At 43.9% G+C, this 15192-nt stretch overlaps 1 protein-coding gene across 1 annotated transcript in view; it reads right to left on the bottom strand.

The window, feature by feature from the left end:
• Positions 1–15192, bottom strand: part of ddah1 (dimethylarginine dimethylaminohydrolase 1) — an 87450-nt gene that overhangs the window by 5829 nt on the left and 66429 nt on the right. The window contains exons 3-5 of the mRNA XM_069680118.1: positions 14069–14142; positions 9007–9126; positions 1540–1683 (exon numbers count right to left, since the gene is read on the bottom strand). Of these exons, the coding sequence (XP_069536219.1) occupies positions 1540–1683; positions 9007–9126; positions 14069–14142 (338 nt within the window). The remainder of the gene's footprint in view (positions 1–1539; positions 1684–9006; positions 9127–14068; positions 14143–15192) is intronic.

Genomic DNA, 15192 nt, shown 5'->3' with positions numbered 1-15192 from the left:
CAACCAGCGAGCAGAACGACAGAACAAAAAACATATGGAGGATAGTTCTTAAGGGGGTTACTCTTCGATATGTTTTTCAACGTTGGTCTAATCCTTCAAGATTTCTTTTGGATTTCCCTCAGAAGACCCTGAAATAGAGCCAACTTAGCTCCCATAAGTTTCTATCTGACAGTTAGATATTTTACTTATGTGGATTGAAGCGGGTTGTTGGGTGAATTCAGGTCACGAGGGCTCCACAAGCAGCTGTAAACACTGCATTAGCATTCTATCGCTAACGTGGTAGCTAGTAGTGTATTTTTACATCCTGCAAACACAGACTAACATTAGCATTTATTTGTAAATGAGATTATGTTGACAAATGTAAGACCGACATTTACCTTCTGTTACAACTCTTTAGCTGCTACATGCTCCACTAGCTTCACCTAGCTGCTAGCTTTGTCTGTAAACAAAGGTGGGACGTTCAAATACTTACTGACTGTGCGTAAGGAGAGTTTTCGACAAACTTTTTCTTTTACTGCCTCCATTATAACATAGATATCTGTACTTTACTTACTCATTTATTTTTTAAAACAAGCTATTCAGATTAGAAGTGGAGGGTAGTTCAAAGGCATTTAGTGACTGCTTTCAGATACGCAAACTCATTTGGTACAGCCTTACCCGGCGGGGGTGAGTGCTAGCCCGGGACAGGGCACCTCTCCCTCCCCATCTTCTTTCTCTCTGCCTTCCCTTGAGTTTCTCTCTCTTCCCTCATGAAAATGGGGGAGTAGGGGGAGGTACAGCGTACAGCCTAGCCTGGCAGGTGTTCACTCTTCTCTCTATCTGTCACTCTCTATTTTTCTCTTGTGTGTTTAATTCAAATGTGGGCGGCAGTAAAGGTCATGTTGTAGGGTAGGTTGCATCAGCGTTGTCAATACCTGGAGCTTGCATGAACGCAGCCTGGGTCTGTCGAAGTTGGCGATGCTGCTTGTGTTGCGGTGGTAGGTTAGGTTAATAATAATTATTAGGATAAGGGAACAAGGGGAGGTTTTTTTTCACTGAGCACTTATCCTTATCATCAGGGGCACAAGTATCTTTAAAAAATGATCTACTTTTTACAGTAAAATATTGATTATAGCAGGTTTAAGAGCGATTTTGTTGATCCATGGGGGTTAACAAAGCACCTCAGATTTTCTGCATCGTCTCTGGCTCCTAGTCAGACTCTATTCTGAGTCATGTCCACAGAAGGTTACCTCACAAGAAACTGCAGGTTCCTTTGTTAAAGAAAACACAGTTCTGGCTGTGGTCGACTTGCAGTGGTCTGTGTGAAACAACCACATAGATTGTGCAGGGTTTCCCTCTCCAGCCACTTGTTTATCTCAGAGGTCTGAACAGGACGGAGAGCAACAAAGACAACTGCTCTTTATACGTAAGCCGCCAAACCAGCCTGGCTGTAATGACGGTGTTCCTTCCTCCCAATGGTGTAGCCTCAGGATTGTAAAAGAATGTGCGATTGTGTGTGTGAGACAACGTTAGTGAGCGTGGTTGTGAGATGAGTTTTACCGTTGCACTCTCTGGAAACTCCTCTGTTGTGCAGTGCAGAAGCACGTGTCCTTTATTCGGTAGGTTCATGTAGACGCAGTTTGCAGCGAGGTCATCAGGCACTGTCAGTTTGTCGTAGCGGTGGTCACTCATCTGCTGCATGATCTACATAAACAGGTAAGAGACAGACAGGAAATGGACATGAAGTGAGCTACGGGAGTCCACATGACTTTCAGACAGCTATTCAGACTATCAGACACTTTTGTTCAGACACAAAACCACAAAATTAAAGACAGAACCACGTCTTTCTGCAGGCCAAACCGCTCTCAGGGGCCTGGGGGGGCTTAATGGAGAACACAGGAGCAGACAGACATTCCTCCTCAGCAGATGTCATGTTATTTATGTAATCTGAAGGAGGTGAAGGTGGGACAGGCGGCGGGGGGGAAGAGGGGCGGGAGAAGACGCCCATGTTGCCAAGTGGAAGTCGGGGGGTGAGGATGTTATGACCAGAGGAGAGGCAGGTGCCTCTTAATGTTTATGAACATCTGCGGACGGATACCTCAGAGACGAGTCGGGGAGGGGAGGCGGAGGCGTGTAAAGAAAGTCAACATTCAGGAAAGGTATTTTGGGAAGTGAGGTTTTCACCAGATTTAGACCTTCTCTCTCCCTCTTCTTGTGTGCTGTTTTCTTATGTTACAGTCCTTTATTCACTTGTTTGGGGAGGCAGGCACCAGCCAATCAGCACCCTTGTTATTGTTTTGCCTGCTTACACTTGTCTTACACAGTTTGCAGCAAAAGCGGCTGACAGAGGACATGCTTTGCTATATCGTTAACAGTACAATCAATAAGCCATTGATGCACATGTGCATTCAGCATCGTAACCACACAACAACTGTTGGTAGAACTATGGAAGGAAACATGCAAGCGTTCTTGCGGGTGCACTTCAGTGGTCACTAACAGTCACAGTTGGTGTGTCCTAATTATCGGGGTATAACACTTCTCAGGTTCTCGAGTAAAGTTTATTCCAGGGTGCTGGAGCCTCCGGCCGGCCGTCAAACCTCAGACACAGGAGGAACAATGTGAATTCAGACCTGGCCGTGGAACAGTGGACCAACTCTTTACCCTTGCAGGGCTGCTTAGGGGGGAGGTGGGAGTTGGCTCATCCAGTCTACATGTGTTACAGAAGGCCTATGATCATGTTCCCCGGAGGGTCCTGACGGGGGTACTGCGGGAGAATGGGGTACCTGGGCCATTGCTACGAGCCATCCGGTTTCTGTAAGAAAAAGGGATTATATATCCCGCCTGGGCTGGGAACGCCTCGGAATCCCCCAGGAGGAACTGGAACACCTTGCTGAGGAGAGGGACCTCGCTTGCTTAGCCTGCTGTGGCCGCGACCTAAGCGACCTAAGCGCAAGATAATGGATGGATGGATGTCTGTATTAAAAGTTAAAATTCTGGAATAATAAATGTAAATTCTGTGAATAAAATCCACCAAATGCAACTTATGGGAAGACACCGCAACTGAAATGTGTGACGTCTGCCTGACGCACTTATATTACAGGAGTGGCTGTTACAGTATGTGATGATGCGACTACAGTGTAGGAGGACACTCCTGCGGTTAGTGAGCACAATAGGATTTGTGGCTGAAGATGTTTTTATTTCGCTTCCCACTGACTGACTGCAGGGAGGAGCAGGGCGAGCACTGGGAAAGACCTTTTTCTGTGGGAGTTGTGTACACATCTTAGTAAGTGGAATACACTCACACTCCTTGAGTTTTAAAAAGAGTATTTGTCATGTAGATGTCTTTTGCCAACTGTTCCAACCCAACAGCAAATGTGTTGTTCTGAGTTCTCTGCGAGGCCTCTCCTGGGAACATTTATTCAGCACACAGGAAGTGACACATTTAATGTCTTTGGCAGCAGCAGCACTGCTCGGTTGGAATAAATAGAAGAACAATTGTGCGGTTAGTGTGAGCATTAAATCCCGTAATAAAATTTTAAACCCAGGGAAAAGTTTGTCACAAGACTGGACTTGTTAAATGGAGCAGTGATCTGTGGGAAGAGATGTGCAAGACCAACACAGTGATGAATCAAAATAAGCAAAATAAATTACTTATTTTATAGAAGCTGACGCTGCCATTTCTGCACAGGGCTGCAGGGTGGAGCACGAGCAGTGTGTGTGCATGTGTGTGACCAAACCAGACACATTCCCAGGTCACATGTGCGTGTGGAAGGTGGCTGCAGCAGACCCTAAATGAAAACACCGTCCATGTGCGTGACCGCCAACGCTGCCTCTCACACACACGGGGATTAAGAGTGGCAGAGAGGGAGAATAAACGCTGACTGACTCCACCAAAGATCACAGCGGTTCCTGCTTCACCCTGCGTCTCTAAAACATCTGATTTCCTCAATTAAAAGGGAGGGAAAACGGGTCAGGGTGGAAGGAAAATGTCTTTTCATGTAAAGGTCTGATCCGTGAAATGCAATTAAGTCATGAGAAGTTCACCTGACTAATGGAACAGATGGCTCTATGTTCATCGTGCAACAGGTCAATAAAAGGTCAGATTAGAATATGATATTGTATCAAGACATTACAAGCCAAAGGAAGGTCTTCCTGCTTACTGAATGTTTTCAAGCAGTTTTTGGACTTTTTTTGGATGTTTAAAGTTAAAATCTCAAAGACCTCAGTTTCGTTCTCTGTGACGGCACCTATGGCGATAAACGGTAACTGCAGGGAGCACACTTCCCAGATATCCAGACAGTGCAGCATGTGAGACGTCCACGGTTGGCTCCGGTTGTAACTCTTGATTTTCCTCGCTGACGGTCGCTTTCCTTTTCTTTGCCTTCATCTGAGCGTCGAGTTTGTTTCTTTTTCTTTGGATTTTCACTTCTTGTTGAAGTTGTATCTGTAGTCATCCATCTTTTCTTTATTTGTTCAGCCATAGTAGATTACTGTTTACTCGCAACACTTGCAGAGAGCGGAAAAACAGCCGCTTAGCTCCGCCTACCCTCTCTGGCCGACCAACCACTGGATGGAAAACGCGTCACTAACTGGGCGCCGCTTGTGATTTTTTCCGAGAAAGTCACCACAGACACCCAGTCTGTAATACTGCAAATGCAAAGGCTTTCATCAGCAGGCCATAGGCTCAATCACCATTGTGTTACCTCATTCGGCGATAGATAGTGGCTTAAGAGACATTTATTTAAATGAAAATCTTCGAGATTATATCTTAAAGTAACATATTTTTTTCTGAATTATGTAATCATTATGCCTCAAGTTTGTGCAACTTCCTTAAGTTCTTTGAGTCCTCTACACAGTCATCATCCTGGCCCTCGACCAGGCACAAAGCTACAGCAGATCAGGAGCTGACTTCTGCACAGCAGCAGAGGTCCAGTTAATCCAATGAGTGTTAACTGTGCAGCAGAATGTGTTCTGTCAGAGCTGCTAAAACTTATTATTTACTGGAAGGTAATAAAACCCCCCCAGTATGATGACAATCTTAACCAGTTTACAGAAAAACACAGACTATTTACTGGACCTGAGGCCGTCCACAGTGGTCATCAGCATAATCTGTGCTTTGGCTCCTGGTATGAATATTTACAATGCTCATTGCAGTAATCCTCGCCGGGAAGCCTTTAAAACTTTTTCAGTCTTTCTTTTCACTGATGAACAACAGCAGCGCGGAGACGACAAATCCTACTGGAGGCTGCTCCGAGATCTGGAGGGGAAACGAGAGTGAAATTGCTTCCTGTTGATGTACAGTAAATGTTTGTGTTATTGCTCCATGACACACTTTTCACTCGTCTTTATTGCCGCACCCTCGGGCGTCCAATGGAAAATGAGCAGGATGAAGGGGAGGGGAGGGTGCTGAACATCTCTAATAACACTGACACAAAGACAGTTTAGAGTGCCCTGAAGCATTTCACATGTGTAATGTTTTTCTCATTAACGTATGCATTAACAAGGCAACAACACCCTATACTTAAATATATAATAATATGTTTACATTCAGCTGTCAGAGGCTATTAGACAGCTGATTCATGGGCTTCATAATACAACTGGTAGATGGGCAAATGCAATATACGGCCCTTATCCTGATATATAATCTGTCTAATAGATATCCGTATACACGGCTGTAAATACTTCTGATTGGTTAATGATGGCATTCCGAGGTCTGTTATTTCTTGATAACAGACTGTTGCTAGGGATTCGGCTCTAATCACACAATCTGGACGACTAAATGTGATCATATCAATCTGCCGAAAGAAATTTGGCGTCTGTTTGTTTAGAGAGAGAAAAAAAGAAGAGACGAAAACATCGCTGAGAAAGCAAGAAAGACGCAAAAACTGAAGGCTACGACAGAGAGATCTACAAAACTGAAGACGGCACATGAGGTAAACATTAAACAGAACACAGTAAGGGATACGGAGGCGTTTAAAGACGGTGAATGGAAAAGAAAATGTCAACAGACTCTGACAGTGACGAGACAGAAAATCTCAATCAGGGGCTGCGCTGGTTCCTCTGGTCCCGTTCACCGTGTCTTACTTGACCATCAGAGGAAAAGTATCATTTTAATGCGAGTAGTAACAGCTAGCTGAGTAAACCATTGCTATGGACACAGCTCGCACTCTGAGTGTAACAGTCTATTTTTTAAACGGAAAACAGAAAGATAATCATTAAAGATGTGCTCGTCAGGTTCATTGGTGACTCTAAATTGCCTGTAGGTGTGAATGTGTGCGTGAAAGGTCGTCTGTCTCTGTGTGTCAGCCCTGCGATTGACTAGTGATCAGTACAGGGTGTGACCCCGCATCTGTTGTCCCTTTAGTATTGACTCCTAACATTTGAACATGTGTTGGTTGTATGCAGGAAAGTAGTGCTTGATTTGGCCAAAGTGCGATCCCTGAATCTATTGGCTATCATCGACTGACTTTAACAATCGGTTGTAGATGTCGTCCCTCAACTCCAACTCAATTCTCAAGTCGGAAGTTGCTAGCCAGGTTGTAAACAATGACCAGAACATAGCAAAGGGAAGTCTGGACTGGATCTTCCTGATCCTTGTTCGACAACCTGCTGGCTACACCAGAAGCCCTGAAATATTGACTGTTGCTCCCAGAGGCTGAATCATCTTCAGAGGATAGCTGATGTGTTTCCAAGATCACCTGTACTGTATTACTTTACCTGGCTTGTTAGCTTGTTCAGCGTTGGTTAAACATTGATTTATTTGTGGCAGCCGAGTCCAAGCGAGTCAGGAGACTTCTCTGCTTTTCCTCACAGGCAGCAGTGGTGAGAAGACGGGTTGTTTCAAGTTATATAAGCTACCAAGTTTGATGTTGTCCACCCGGCACTCGCTCCCTCACCTGGGATGTGTGTGAGCGAGCAGCAAGGCCTCGACAAGCTCTCTTAGCTTCTTTAGTCTAATAAATAAACAACAGTGGTCAGCAGCCTCCACAAATAGAACCCCGTTCTGTGGGAAACAAAATCATGCAAACATTCTGTGCCCGTGGCTAATTCAATTTGGTGTTACCAAACTGCCAAACTTGAGGCCAAAAAAGGCAGTTGACAAACCAATGGGTGACGTCACAGCGGCTTCCTCCGCTATTTATACACTTTATGGTGTGCACACATCCTTGAGGTGAAGATCAAACCCTGACCAGCAGAGAGAAATGACCTCATGAACCAAACAGGGCTGAGTAACAGGGGCCTGGTGAGCTGCAGCCTTCCCTGTGGCTCTGCTACAGGGAGGGAGGTGTGTGTGTGAGAACAGGGAGTGGGTGCTGCTGCCTCTGACAGAGGCAGTATTTCTGTAAGATTACTTCATGAGTGAAGCTTGGCAATGACAAGCGGCAGATGGATGACGAAATCCATCCGGTCAACGGGTATCCTCATCCTCGGGTGAGCTAAACACAGACAGGAGACTACACATATACACCTTCTGAGCACTGAGGATTACTGTGTGCGAAATCTATTTAGAGAAATCCCAGAAGACAACAGAGCCGAGCTGCGGGGGAAGCGGGTCAGGTCCTCCCCTCTTTTTCAGCAGAATCTAGCTCCCTAAAGACAAAGTGAATTAGTCGGGCTCCAAGTTTAATTTGTACGAAGTGTCTGAGTCCAAGGGTGCACAGACAAGGAGCCTTAATGCTGTGAGAGCTGCATCCACATCCAAAACAAGCACTTTGAATTCATTAAAAACAGCATTCACGAGATCTCAGTCCCCCCACAAAGAGAACATTACCTAATTACAAATACGGGGTCGTTAAAAGTCCTTTAAAACAGGAGCTAATTGCAGCAGGAGAGGGTGACGTAAGCTGTAATTAGATAGCGAGCAGCCTGTCATTAAGCCTCGCTAACGGCCACTCCTCGCTCCAGTAGCTAATTACCGGGGTGATCAAACAGGCAGGAATCTTAATGAGTCGATGCTGGAATATAAAATCAATTAGCACATGTGTTTATTCATAAGATTCTTCAGTTCATGTGCAGACTTCAGGGATGCAAACAAGCTTAAAAAAAAGCAACAAGTCTGACCTTGTGCAGCTGTCAAGTATGCTGCTTCATTAGGACGTGCTGTCAGATGGTCTGGTTTTAATTGCCCCCGAGATACACTGACTCTTACTTCACTTAAAGTAACCTTGTGGAGGTTCGGGCCAGCAGGGGGAGATATCACACTAGGAGGTGCGTGAAAAGCCCGGCCAAGTGAGGATCTGTCAAGGCCAAGGGTGTTTTTGCTTGTGTGCAAGTCTTCATACTTATGTAATTAGTAACATTACATATTCCACTGCATTTCACTCATGTGTGCCTTAAGAAAAGGTTCACACACAGCCGCACGTGTGGTTGTTTGGGCCTTTTAGGGATAATTCCATCAGAGGGATGGGCTGAGATTTATCTCTCCCTTTGTGAAAATCTGTCTCTGTCAGGGTGTGAGCTGCCTCTTCTTCATGTCGAGCCACTCGGCATCCCCCGGGTTTATTATTGCGTTGCGATGGAGCTCGATCAATACTGAATCCTTTTACGCAGTAACGAGCTAAAGCTGTTTAATGGCAGGACAATACCTTTGTAATTGAAGCTGGAGTGTGAGCGCCAGGGGCGATCCCCTCAGATTAACTGAGAATATGAATTAATGAGGAAGGATTAAGGTGGCAGGTGGTTTGGATGTGCTTGCAGTGGGGAGCAGCAATCCAGCTGTAGGAGAGAGGGAGCCTGCGCTGAATCAACACGTGTGATGTCCTGTCTTGTAGTGTTTTTCTTGCTGAATACTTTGCAGAGCGGCAGAGAAAAAAAAAAAAGGACAGGGCTGTTCATACCAACACAGAGCCAGGAGTCAAGCGGAGAATTAAGAAGAAAGAGAATCAGCTGCGTCAATGTGCGTCATAGTTAAACAAACAATGCCGCTACATTGGTTCAGCGGTATCCATGTCTACAGCTGGAAGCACAGCAGTGGGATGATGCTTTTACTGCACATGCAAAACAAGCACACATGCACAAACTCCGTACTTTGAGGGCTTTCTGCGCTGGTTCGCTGGAGCCGATGACAATGAGGCCCGGTCCCCCCATACTGCAGAAGCTTTTCAGGTGCAGGCCCTGCATGACGGGCACGGTGGACACGGCGTAGTCCTGTAAAACACAGAGAACACTGATGAGCGCCTGATGGGATTCATGAAGATAGGACAGGTGATAAAACATGGTTTCAATAATTGCAACAGCTCCTTAGGGTCAAACTGTTAGGAATGGGAATCACTTAGAGACAACAGTAAGACATTTTGCACCTGCATTATAACCATAGACTGTATTTAAGCAAATAAGGAAGTGCCTTTAACCGAAGAGATCAGCTCTACCAGCCAATCCCTAATTAACCAATCAAATCAAATTTTATTGGTATAGCGCCAAATCATAACCAAAGTTATCACAAGACACTTTACAGAAAGAGCAGGTCCAGACCGTACTCTCTGTTATATTATTGAGAGAGAGACCCAACATGAATCCACCATGAGCAGCGCTTGGCAACATTTGGCAACTTTGGCAAGGAAAAAAAACAGGCAGAACCAGGCTCATGTTGAAGAGCCGTCTGCCTCGACTGGATGGGCCAAAAAGTGGGATAGAGGGAGACGCAGGATGGAGACAAACGGCGTCGAATTTGTTTCTTTTTCTTTGGATTTTCACTTATTTTTGAAGTTGTATCTGTAGTCATCCATCTTTTCTTTGTTAGTTCAGCCGTAGTAGATTACTGTTTACTCGCAACACTCGCAGAGAGTGGAAAAGCAGACGCGTAGCTCCGCCTACCCTCTCTGACAGACCATCCACTGCTGGCTGATGGAAAACGCGTCACTAACTGGGCGCTGGTTGTGATTTTTTGTGAAGTCGCACCAGACACCCAGTCTGTAATACTGCAAATGCAAAGGCTTTCATCAGTGGGCCATAGGCTCAATCACCACTGTGTTACCTCATTCGGCGATAGATAGAGACTTAACAGACATTTATTTAAATGAAAATCTTCGAGGTTATATCTTTAAATCACTAAACTCTTTTCTGTCTACGGATTAAAGCAGCATTCAGCATCCATATGGACTGATGTGTGTTTATATTGATGCAACATAGGATCATCTCTACAGTAGTGTGTATGGTTCTGTCATCATATTTTAAGCCTTCCACAGCTGACTCTGCACTGACCCCTTCATTAAAATGCCAGCTGAAACCCTTGCACGAATAAACTCCATATTTGAAGAGTTATGGCGCAGCGTGCTCTGCTGAAACAACATCGTCTTACCACCGACTCTGTTTTGATTTGATTAACTGGACTGGTAGAATTTCCCACTTTGAGTTGATTGATTGAGCACTCGATACACAGTTTGTGACAGTTAGACACACTGTAAGCCTTCGGAGGATTACATAAACCAGAGCTGCGTTCTACAGAGATTTGTAAACCTGGAAATGATACGGAGCTGCAATTTGACTTATGATAGGATATGAGACTTTAAGCTCATTTTCCAAGAGCTCTCCGTCCTGATTCTATGTGAAAACTTTTATATGACCGCATAAATTCTGATTGGGGCCCGAAAAAATAACTTCCATCTGACATCCATGTGTTTTCTTAATCACATAATATGTATTGAGTGTGTTTTTATAGCTCCGAGCTTTAAAAAAATGAAGACTTATTGTGTACATTTTCCATCGTTTAACTCCATTGTGACTTTGTCGGTTCAAGTATATGTTAACACTTAAAGGTCAACATTTATACGGCACCATTAGCTCAATTTAAGTGCCATGATTCCATGAAAAAGTGACTGAATAGCAGAACAGAAAAGCACTTGGCAGGTCATCATGCAAAAATGTAAATTACAACATCCTTGATTTTTTCCTGAACTCTCTCCTTGGCGCTCGTTGAGTGGATACAAAAGGACGACTGGGAATTATGTAATCTGAACTTTCTTCCATCCTTATCCACAAACAGGAAGTTATTTTCAGTGTAAAATTAGAAAAGCAAGTCATACTTTTTCTCCTTATCAAGATGAATCCTTGAGGGGCTTAAAGGCGAGACAGAGCCGCTTTCATCCGCACTACGAGGCTGATACATCGCCACGTCCTGACCTGAAACGTCCTCTACAACCCGCGCAAACGTACTCAATCAACAGCACCATCTGTTCTGACCTCTGCAAAGACCGTAGAGGAAAGGGCTTCGACATCTGTACACATTTGTCGAGTGATAAACAAACCTGGCAACAAAATAGTCCTTAATTTGATAATGAAAGGAAAGAACAACAGCGATAAGAGGGATCAATCTGATAAAAAACGGAAAAAACTATAATGGACGCACAAGTGATTTTTCCTAGTGTCGTTTCCCAGAGACGCATCATTAAGTCCTGTCGTATCAAAGATAACAGAAAACACAGAGGAATCCAGAATGAGGAGACACAGATGGAGGATGGGAGCAGCACAATAAGGCCTTTCAGGTTACCGTAATGTGCTGAACTCTTCATGCACCTCTGAACTTCTCTTTTGATATGCTCTCTCAGAGCAAATCCAAAGAGCTACACACACACGCGAACGTGCGGCGTGAAACTTCCTCACATTACATAAACAGCAAACATGAAAGATAGAATCAGTCTGTGTTTGTGACCCACTCTGCGACCCTGTTTGTGGGCTGCATGCCTAAATCCTCACAGTTCGCCTGAGTCTGTTGTTTCAGTGTTTGGTGGATTCATTCCTTCCAACGTGTGCGTCATTTGTGAGGGAGGATTGTTGAAGCTGCAGACCACAGCGCACAGAAGTGACCCAAAAAAAAATACAATGAAACCACTTAAAATACAAAATTATTGACATCAGCAAGGATTGAAAATACACCAGGCTTGTATTCTTACGGATAAGGCTGGCAATCAATCTTCTTCTGCATTTTTAAGCCCTGATTCAGATTGAGAAACATATTTTCAACTTTCTGCAAAGATTTAAAGGCTAATTTAATACACTGACAATACCACAGGGTGAAAAACTTGCTTGTGTTTCCCCCGACCAAATCACCTTCTAAATCAGTGTCATTAACTGCTGGTTTAATCACCGTGCACTGGTTGGGAAGAGGTTTAAATCAATAGCTGATTAAAAATGACACAAAGCCAGATGAGGCCCGGACTTGGGCACGGACCACTGATCGCCTTTGAGACTCTTTGAAGCTGCATTAATCAATAATTTCTGAATGATACAGTTCAGTGGTGTTAATGAGGCCTTCAGATGGTGTTCACGAGAAGAGTCCGTACGAACTACCCCCCCTTGTTGTGGAAATCACAACCTTGTCAGAGTACATTTTCTTTTAAAGGGGACGTATTTTAGCAATCAAGTTTGTTTCGTTTTAAAAATTGTATTTTAATTTAATTATTTTTCGGAGCCTCTCCTTCCTCCTGAAACAAACAAGTCGTTTTGCCATTCAAAGGTCAGACCTTAGACGGTATTTGGAGTAACGTGTGAACATGCCGCACTGTCACTCCAAAGTTGTAGAAAACATGGCTGCTCTAGGATCGGTTATTCGGCCTTATATGTACGAGCCAGAATCGCCAGGAGGTATCAGAATGGTAAGTTGAAATTTTCACGACTTGATTACAAGCGAGTGCAAGAAGGCAGCCTGAGGTGAATGACGGTGAATGACGATTGGTCGATTTCAGCGAAAGCAAGGTTCTACGTAGAAACCTGCAGCTGTTCTGAACGGCACATTTCAGAGGCAACCTTTTTAAAAATGTCATTCTGGAAAAACACGGAATTATGCAGTTTTCACTTTTTCACTGTGAACAATAAACATGAAATATTAGAAAATCCATTTAAAAGATATGGGCCCTTCAAGAGTTTTGGTGTGATTACTAAAGTTTCAGTAATGGCAAAGGCTGTGGATTTTCATTTTCAGTGGATGGTAAAATTAAGCAACATCACACTTGAGGCTGTGATATCATCACCTCCAGTGTGATATTGCTTTTAAATAAACACGTACACAAGCAGCAAATAGTAGTAAAAAGTAATAATAATCAGAATTTTGGTTCCACATTTATCTGTTTGTTCGAACTTATCATCAACGAGGTAAGAGTCTGCTGTGTGATTCAGGGGTACCAGCTTGTTCAATGTAGACAAACACGGCCTGCTGTAATGTTAAGTAACAGTATTCAGAACACCTGGCTGAGGCGGAGTGATACACAGAGTGAAAAGTCACCACTCATGGAATCTGTTATCTAATCAGATTACTTGGTCGGAGCTAACTATTGTATAATGTATTATAATCTTATTCCAATCATTTCTTTTATATTACATATTAACAATATATCTGAGGATTCTGTTGGTTACGTCTTTGCAGCTGCTGCAGCGGACACAACCATTTGAACGCCAAGTATATCGTGTACATGGCTTCCCATGTTGTACCCAGTGCTGTCGGCGCATGCGCACTAAATCAACTCATCAGGTAAAATCCCTTTTTGTCACCTAGCTACTTTGCTTTTTGTTGTCATTATTAGTCTGTATAAAGACAGCTAAGAGGACATATCAAAGGGTTTCTTCCTTTAGCAACACCATCATAGCAACAGTTCTTGTTTATTTGTATCGTACAGTACAGTCCACACGAACTGTGTGACCTTGGAACAGACTGAAAGTTGAGCATCCACTGCCCAGCAAAGTAAAAGCAGGGACGAAATGGAGGCAGAGGAGGATGAATGGAGGGAAGATATAATAGACAGAAAGGGGGGGGCAGCGGGAGTCAGAGATGGATGCAGGGGGAAATGGAATTAGAGAGAAAGGGAGGTGTAACAGGATGAAAAAAGCAGGATGAATGAAGTGATGATGCAGCCACAAAGCTTTTATGATTGATAACATATTTATCTCCTTCTTTCCTGTTGGTGATGTCCGATCGCTCACAGCCGGCTTGTGTTTACAGAGCAGAAAAGAGACTAAAAAGCAGAGTGGTGGCTGGATGTGTAAACACAGAGCAGAGTTTTTCTGTTGAAATTTCAGTGCCAAGAAAAACACACAGATTCAACATTTTTATGTTTTCATTCTGATTAACAAACTCATGTGCTGCACCACTTAAACTCACCTTAAAGGCATCTGCTAGGATCTCTGCTCCTCTCTGATTGGTCCGTTTGGAAAGGCCCACAAAGAACTCTCGACCTGAAGACGAAATCAGACGCCCATGAAATGTTGCAAACAAATGTCAGTACAATTTAACTCAGTTAAAGATCAACTTGCAGGTAAAATTTTTACGACTTTAATAGTCAATCTTGTCTGAAAATGGCTGTGGAAAAGGTTAATCCTTGATTTGTTATTATTTACACATTTAGAGGAAAGAGTGGCCGTTTTCAGTAAAGCTGTTAAAAACGGCTTCTTTTCCAACATGGCGTCATTTTACGTCACAAGAGGGACTCGCCGTGTCCGTGCAGAAGTAGTAGGTCGTGAGTCTGAGCGGTCGTATCATACTGTGTAGATATTATTTCGGTAGTCTAACATCGCATTTCACCAGCTCTTATGATGTTTCATTTTTGCGTTTGTGCCAGTTGCAAAAATTCTAGCTTGACGGGACATCGAGCCCAACGTTCACCTGACAGGAAGAGGAACGCAGCTAGCTTTCATGCCCTGGTGCTTTTTGTGCAGGTGAAGAGACGGGACACACGAGCACCAATCAAACAAAGCATCAGGAAACTGCCATCGCTCTCTCTCTCACACACCGCTGTGGCTCCGTAAAATGTAGTACGGATTTACTACTTTATTTAATGCTCCCGCTTGCTACTACTGATGATTTGTTAGAGCCTTTGGTATGTGATAAACTTTACAGTGTTGTGATGTGAGTACAGCGTTAGATATCGCTAGCTAACGCCGGTCACTCATCACGACACCTGCCCAGTTCTCCACTGGTTCTCGTTGCACTACAGCTCACTGTCCCTCCTGTTCTCCTCATCCTGGCCTGTTCCTGGTCTCTCTGACGCCTAACGGGCTCATCATTATAAGCCTGTGGTCCGTCGTGTGCATATTAATTAAACATTTCTTCATCTTCAATGACAAGACCGGCACTTAGATCCATATTTATTAATGTTAAACCCGCGTTAATCGGTGGGACTCCCTTCTGTGTCGTCACATCCGGTTGTCTGTTTTGATACGAAATATAAAAAAACATACAAAAAATGACTCCAGAAGCCACCGTAGTGTATTCATTCATATATTTCG

This window comes from Semicossyphus pulcher, unplaced genomic scaffold (assembly GCF_022749685.1).
Source record: "Semicossyphus pulcher isolate SPU_LCO1_2020_fin unplaced genomic scaffold, fSemPul1.0.p SCAF_4, whole genome shotgun sequence".
Taxonomy (NCBI): Eukaryota; Metazoa; Chordata; class Actinopteri; order Labriformes; family Labridae; genus Semicossyphus; species Semicossyphus pulcher.
The sequence above is the reverse complement of the archived record's forward strand: the minus strand, read 5'-3'. Positions and strand labels throughout refer to the sequence as shown.